The following is a 6,626-nucleotide window of genomic DNA, read 5'->3' as shown; positions in this document are numbered from 1 at the left end:
TTATATTCTGTACGTTATTTATTGCACGCCTCACCTCTCACTTTGGATTTTTAATACCGTGATTTGAGAGAGCATTTGTTCTAGACATAAAACATAACGCTTTCAGATGTAAGAAAGATTTATTAGTTTTACATTGCTTGTTGAATGAAATATAAATCTAAACTTCACACTGTTTCTTATTCTAGTTGTGGTAATTGCCGAAAACACATTAGTGCACTTTTCAAGCTATATAGACATTGTAAGGTCTTAAATTTTATTATGCGGTTTGTATTTTTTTATCTGTAATAGTGATAACAAATAAGAGATACAGCGCACAATATCATGATATATGTATATATAAATCATATGTGACTTACAAATAATATATATCAATTCACTTAAGTCCCATATTTTGTATAATACTTCCCATATATTTATTATTAAAAAATAGATTTGATTTATTATTACATCGAATTAAATATCGTACATTCAATTGCGAAGAGAGAAATTATCACTCACTCATATCGCAAATTACATGCTCCTCCTGTATGATTTTTATATTCCTCTTTCAATTACATGGAAATGAAAATTTTTATTAAAAGATTCTTTGATGTAGTGACGTATGGAGAGAGAGAGAGACAGAGCAGCAGACACAAAAATCTTAAGACTCGCGCTACGTGATAGCAGGTGCCACAGAAACGTAATAAAACGCTTAGTCTTACTCCTATAATTGTTAGCTGGCTACGGAATTAATGTGATATTAAAATAGCAGTTTTCAACGACAGTATGTTGGCACGATCACTTTAGGACGCTTCTTCGATTCCATTTCGGAAAAGAATTCCTTTATGTCCTCCTCGCGTACGACTTTTTTATTTTCCGCGAACTTTTGCAGATATTGCATTAACCGTTCCTTCATATTATTATATTCTGCAAATTATTATAAGCAGTTCAATATTAATAGTAAACAATACTCGATACTTTCTGTAAGATTAACTATGCTTTCAACTAAACGCAGAAGAAAATAATTTTAACTTTGTCTTACCTTCGATTGCTGTCAACTTTTGTACATGTCCCATGCTTGCCAGAGCTTTCATACCTTTCTCATATTGCGATTCCTTCTTGTTCATCTTGCCCGCTTCCTCATATGCCTGTACACTGTCTTTCGGATCGAGTAGAAATGCAATGTCTTTTGCATTATATAACTGCAAAAATAGGAAAAAGCAATAAAATAAACAATGATTGTATGACGTACAAATTCTTCAAGCTCTCGTCTATGACAATGGAAAAATGTACAACGTTCACTCTTCAAATGTCTCACCGATTTGCATTCCTCGCAGGCGCAGAGTGCGGTCCTCCAACCCTCCATCCAGAAACAACTTCCCTTTGTATTAGTACAATTAAGTTTTGGCATCTGACATCCTTTCGGCAACTCGCTGATCTCTACCTCTTCGTCTTTAGCGGCTGCCACTGATTTAGAATCTGAATTTTTGAGGACTAAGCCAAGATCAAACATTAATAAACTCGCAATTATAGTAATAATTTTATACGCTTAAAAATCTGAGCATCTCTCACCTGCATACTTTGACGCATATCTCCACAGAAAGTTATGCTTTCTCATGCAGCCTGCACAGATCATTTCATCGTACGTGTTGTATGCAGGTACACCATTATCGCATTCCAGGTGCTAAGAAAAACATACAATTATTTATTTCACGAATTGTCGCACTGTAAATGATAAAAAGGAGAAAATTGCAAATAAAATATTAAAAATTTGAAATATATAGTTTAAATTATGAATATAAATATATTTACTTTCGAATGATACCAATCTTCACATATTATACACTGCAGCATATCATCCTCATCACCCTCAGGATCAGGATACGGTCTTGCACAGGTACAATAAACTCCATAAAAATTCTGATTGTATTTATTCTCAGTATTCGTAGCAGCTTTCAGCTAAAATGAATAATAAGTGTCTTAACTTAATTAGCATCATGTAATTTTATCTAAAACATATAGAGAAAATGTTTGTTAAAACAAATAGTAAGGAATAGTTAAATATAATTTTTTTGTAAAAGACATAAAATATTGTTTACGCAGAAAACTTATTACTTTGTCCAAGTTGCATTCCTTGCCATCAAACTTTGAGTTTCCGCAATCACATCTGAAATGTCGCTTTGTGTACAACTCCACAAGTTCATGTCCTTCGTGGCAATGGAAGCTACATGCCAGGCAAACGGCAGCTGGGATTTTATTGCAGCAACATGTTTTACATGCATACAGCGCTTGCCTTATGTACCCCTATAAATAATCATTCGTTTAAATAAGGCGACTTGATACCAATGAACAGTAGACAACTCGAGCAGCAAACAATGAGGAACAATGTCCCTTAGGCAAGATTACAATGTCGTGGAAAAAACTGGATAAAAATTACTAAATCAAGCGCACAACCTTGCTGTAAGTGCAATTTTGATCATCAGAAGCGCCCAACACAGCATACGCGTCTTCTTCGAGCTGATTCTCTTCTTGGAGAACATCGAGCATTGTAACGGAATTGTCATCGTCCACGGATTCGGCCAGTTTATCGGACATCTTCGCAATTTTCTAACGAGCAGCGAATGAGGGAGAGAGAGAGAGAGAGAGAGCAACAACACACTTGTCACGAATTTCAGGATCGCGAAGACCGAGACTGAACGGGCATCGACGCGAGTCGCCAGTAAGCACGGAAGATCGCAACAGAGAATTACGCGCAGAACGACAGAAAGTCGCCAACAACGCGTTTGACATACATCTTACTGACACTAGTGCACCATCGGATTCTTTCAGATTTGTTGTCGACTTGTCGTCGAGAATGTACGCTCGTTTTAATCGTATCCCATAACAATTTATGCTACGCGATTTTAACAATGTACTCGATACTGCTGCTGCATATCGCAGCGTCGCAAAATCCGAAGGACGCGAGCTACAGAAATTCAAACCCAGGCCCACCAAACTTTCACGTAGATTTAGGTAACTAACGTTTGTAGTGCCCTCTGAAACCTAACCTGAGATGTCAATCTAACCTAACCTCGATTCAAATATGCGCTACGCTGCGCTGTGAATAAATATTAAATTCTATTATAGAATAACAAAAGAAGTTAAATAATAATTACCATATAGAATTGGTTTCTTAATAATCATTTCCTTCTTTTGATAATTTAGAAGAAAAACATTGGATTGACCGGCAATATGCCGGTCCATGCGTGCCATTTCGATAATCGTTTGCGTAAAAAAATCACCTGCAGGCTTGCGCTACTCCCAAGTAGAATACTAAAATATAAAGTTCTGAAATATACAGAGGCGCGAACTATATTATGACGTGCGGACCTAACATGGCGGCCGACCAATCAGGAAGAAGGAACAAGTGAAAATAGGCGCAATCAGCGCCGCGGAATTCTACGAAAATTACTGGACGGCTGCTCTTATTACTCCCTTTGTCCATGCTCGTTGATCTCGGCGATCTCGGCGTTTTCTCGCTACAAGGCGTTAATTTAGAATTATCGAGAACGAATTCTCGAAATCATCGAATACTCTGATAAAAAGCTCCAAAATGGTAAGCTTTAATGTATAGGAAATGAACGTAGCTGATGCTGTCGAAAAATGCTCATCTAATATATAACATGCGCAACTCCGATTTTGTCTAATAATTAAAATCAGTTTTAGAGCAATTCCTCATGCGTTGCTTTATTTCGCTTTTATTTCGATCTGCTTTCTCTGATTTGTGTCATATTATTGCGATAGAGAATGTTTCACGATATGTAGTAACGAGTAGATCCTTTCAATTCGAACGTTTCCGCGAGTCATGATAGTGTTATGCTTTCAGCTCCCAATCTTATAACCTTATAAGGAAACTCATTTCGGCACGCATACGAACACGACTTTTATTCGACTTTGTGTATATTTATATTCTTGTAGTCACGTAGCTAATTCCGCTCCTCGTTTGTTTACTGTCGATTTCTCTCGGATGTCGCGATTGTCGAGTATTTCGATTCACGAGAAACATTGCAAACGTCAAAAATGGGAAGATACTCTAGGGTATACTTTTCCTTTATAAATTTTTCATGTTTGTTTATGAATAATGTAGTTATAATCAATTTAATAATCGGGTGATATCATTTTCTGCTATTCTTTTACAGCAGCCACAAATAATCCTGTTGAAAGAGGGCACGGATGCGTCCCAGGGAAAGCCGCAAGTGATATCTAATATAAATGCATGTCAGATTGTTGTGGACGCTGTTAGGACCACCCTAGGTCCTCGTGGCATGGACAAGCTTATAGTCGATCAGCATGGAAAGAGTACCATATCCAACGATGGTGCTACCATCCTGAAATTGTTGGACATCATTCATCCAGCTGCAAAGATCTTGGTGGATATTGCAAAATCACAAGATGCAGAGGTATAAGAGTCATGTTACTTTATTTATCACTTTTGCATCGTCCCATGAAAACAGTTTCAGCAACAAGTCAAACTGATTTAAGCAATAGTGTTGTGAAAATATTGTATAGAAATAACATTGTTAAATACAAAAGGAGATATTAAATAGGAAACTGTTGTCAACAATATTCTCATAAATTGCTTCATGTTCTCATTGTAACTCGGTGTTATATAATGATATAAAATATTTAAAAAAATGGGAGGAAACAAAGACAAGAAGAAATTGAATTAAACTTTATTGTTTAATAGGTAGGAGATGGCACGACCAGTGTTGTTCTATTGGCAGGAGAATTCTTGAAACAGATGAAGTCGTTTATCGAGGAGGGCGTGCATTCACGTATAATTATCAAGGCCCTTCGTCGTGCGCTTCAGATAGCAGTAGATAAAATTAATGAACTAAGCATCAAGATAGACAAAAGCAGCAGGAGCAAGCAGATTGAATTTCTGGAAGAATGCGCGGCCACGTCCATGAGTTCCAAGTTAATACATCAACAAAAGGAGCACTTCAGTCAGTTAGTCGTTAAAGCTGTCATGATGTTGGACGATTTGCTTCCTCTTAACATGATCGGCATAAAAAAAGTATGTGATCACCCATCATCATGATTTTAAAAATTTTGACGTGCCTGAATATGTGAATAATGCATGAATTTAGGTAGCTGGAGGCGCGCTGGAAGATTCGGAGCTGATCCAAGGAGTGGCCTTTAAAAAGACGTTCTCGTATGCCGGATTCGAGATGCAACCGAAAACGTATGAGCAGTGCAAGATCGCGTTGCTCAACATCGAGTTGGAGTTGAAGGCTGAACGCGACAATGCGGAGGTGCGCGTGGATAACGTCGCGGAATACCAGAAGGTCGTGGATGCGGAATGGCAGATTCTTTACGATAAACTCGACCAGATTCACAAGAGCGGCGCAAAGGTGGTGCTGTCCATGCTGCCGATTGGCGACGTAGCGACACAGTACTTCGCCGACAGGGACATGTTCTGCGCCGGTAGGGTGCCCGACGAGGATCTCAAGAGAACGATGAAAGCGTGCGGTGGAGCGATCTTAACAACGGTGCACGATATTAAGGACTCCGATCTCGGCAGATGCCAGATCTTCGAGGAGAAGCAAATTGGCGGCGAAAGGTAAGTCGTACTTGGCGCGACTTGATTCGAATGATACATGAATCAATCGCGATTCGAGACAAATTTAAAACTCCAATTCTGAGACTCGTTTAGATTTGTATCAGGTAATATATTAACATACTAATCTGCACTTTAAATATTAGGAGGTATGCGTACGTGGATATTATCGAAACAGCGCTGTAATGAAACGAATATCTTGCTAGGTTCAACGTCTTCTACGAGTGTTCGCGGGCGAGAACGTGTACGTTCATCCTGCGCGGCGGCGCGGAGCAGTTCTTGGAAGAGACGGAGAGATCCCTTCATGACGCCATCATGGTCGTCAGACGCATGGTAAAGAATGACACGGTAGTCGCTGGCGGTGGCGCTATCGAGATGGAACTGTCAAAGACTCTACGCGATTATTCCCGTACTATCGCTGGCAAGGAGCAGCTCTTGATAGGAGCGATAGCGAGAGCTCTCGAGGTCATTCCGAGGTACGCCCGAACACAGGCACAAATGCACGTTCATGTGACAGAGATCGACAAATGAAATTGATAAATATTCGATTGACAGGCAACTCTGTGACAACGCTGGATTTGACGCAACGAATATCCTGAACAAGTTGCGCCAGAAACACCACAAGGGTCTGCGCTGGTATGGCGTCGACATCAATTCCGAGGACATCGCCGATAACATGCAGTTCTGTGTCTGGGAGCCGGCCATAGTGAAGATCAACGCGCTGACCGCCGCAACGGAGGCCGCGTGTCTCATTCTGTCTGTCGACGAAACTATCAAGAATCCCAGGAGCAGCCAGGATGCTCCGCAGCCGCCGATGGGTCGCGGCATGGGCAGACCTATGTAATCTATCTGTCTACTCACTCTTGAATTAGACTTAGAAAGAAAAAAAAAAAGAAGAAAGCTAACATGATAAAATGAAAGCCCAGCTTATACTTCTCACGCTCGTCATATTTTGTATATGCCAATATTTATAATGTATGACAGGTGTGCGCCACCTGCGTTCAGAATAAAAATTTGTGTCATTCTTGGTTACACGAAGCTATAAGTA

General features: G+C 39.5%; 2 protein-coding genes across 3 annotated transcripts; one reads left to right on the top strand and one right to left on the bottom strand.

The window, feature by feature from the left end:
- Positions 1–104: 104 nt before the first annotated feature.
- Positions 105–3,018, bottom strand: LOC105284513 (putative E3 ubiquitin-protein ligase UBR7). The gene is made up of 7 exons (XM_011348093.3): positions 2,434–3,018; positions 2,095–2,283; positions 1,792–1,938; positions 1,552–1,663; positions 1,298–1,473; positions 1,022–1,181; positions 105–906 (listed from the first exon to the last, which is right to left on the bottom strand). Exons 1-7 carry the CDS (start codon positions 2,572–2,574, stop codon positions 755–757), a joined length of 1,077 nt encoding a protein of 358 aa, XP_011346395.1. The 5' UTR covers positions 2,575–3,018; the 3' UTR covers positions 105–754.
- A 404-nt stretch (positions 3,019–3,422) lies between these two features.
- On the top strand, positions 3,423–6,610 carry LOC105284514 (T-complex protein 1 subunit eta). 2 transcript variants are annotated; one of them, XM_011348095.3, is made up of 6 exons: positions 3,423–3,574; positions 4,158–4,418; positions 4,706–5,035; positions 5,109–5,581; positions 5,785–6,054; positions 6,134–6,610. In XM_011348095.3, exons 1-6 carry the CDS (start codon positions 3,572–3,574, stop codon positions 6,420–6,422), a joined length of 1,626 nt encoding a protein of 541 aa, XP_011346397.1. In that variant the 5' UTR covers positions 3,423–3,571; the 3' UTR covers positions 6,423–6,610. The 2 variants fall into 2 exon arrangements, with proteins under 2 accessions (XP_011346397.1, XP_011346396.1); XM_011348094.3 differs by lacking the exon at positions 3,423–3,574 and adding an exon at positions 3,704–4,056.
- The last annotated feature ends 16 nt before the right edge of the window (positions 6,611–6,626 follow it).

This window comes from Ooceraea biroi, chromosome 6 (assembly GCF_003672135.1).
Source record: "Ooceraea biroi isolate clonal line C1 chromosome 6, Obir_v5.4, whole genome shotgun sequence".
Lineage (NCBI taxonomy): Eukaryota > Metazoa > Arthropoda > Insecta > Hymenoptera > Formicidae > Ooceraea > Ooceraea biroi.
Note: the sequence above shows the minus strand (reverse complement) of the source record. Positions and strands in the feature narration are given on the sequence as shown.

What these genes read in the sequence shown, in the direction of transcription:
- LOC105284513 (XM_011348093.3), bottom strand. Translation starts at nt 2,574, where the DNA reads ATGTCCGATAAACTGGCCGAATCCGTGGACGATGACAATTCCGTTACA. An exon ending in ATATGCGTCAAAGTATGCAG is followed by an intron (nt 1,474 to 1,551) that starts GTGAGAGATGCT and finishes ATCTTGGCTTAG; the next exon opens with TCCTCAAAAATTCAGATTCT. An exon ending in AAAGTTGACAGCAATCGAAG is followed by an intron (nt 907 to 1,021) that starts GTAAGACAAAGT and finishes AATAATTTGCAG; the next exon opens with AATATAATAATATGAAGGAA.
- LOC105284514 (XM_011348094.3), top strand. An exon ending in CAAAATCACAAGATGCAGAG is followed by an intron (nt 4,419 to 4,705) that starts GTATAAGAGTCA and finishes ATTGTTTAATAG; the next exon opens with GTAGGAGATGGCACGACCAG. An exon ending in AAGCAAATTGGCGGCGAAAG is followed by an intron (nt 5,582 to 5,784) that starts GTAAGTCGTACT and finishes ATATCTTGCTAG; the next exon opens with GTTCAACGTCTTCTACGAGT.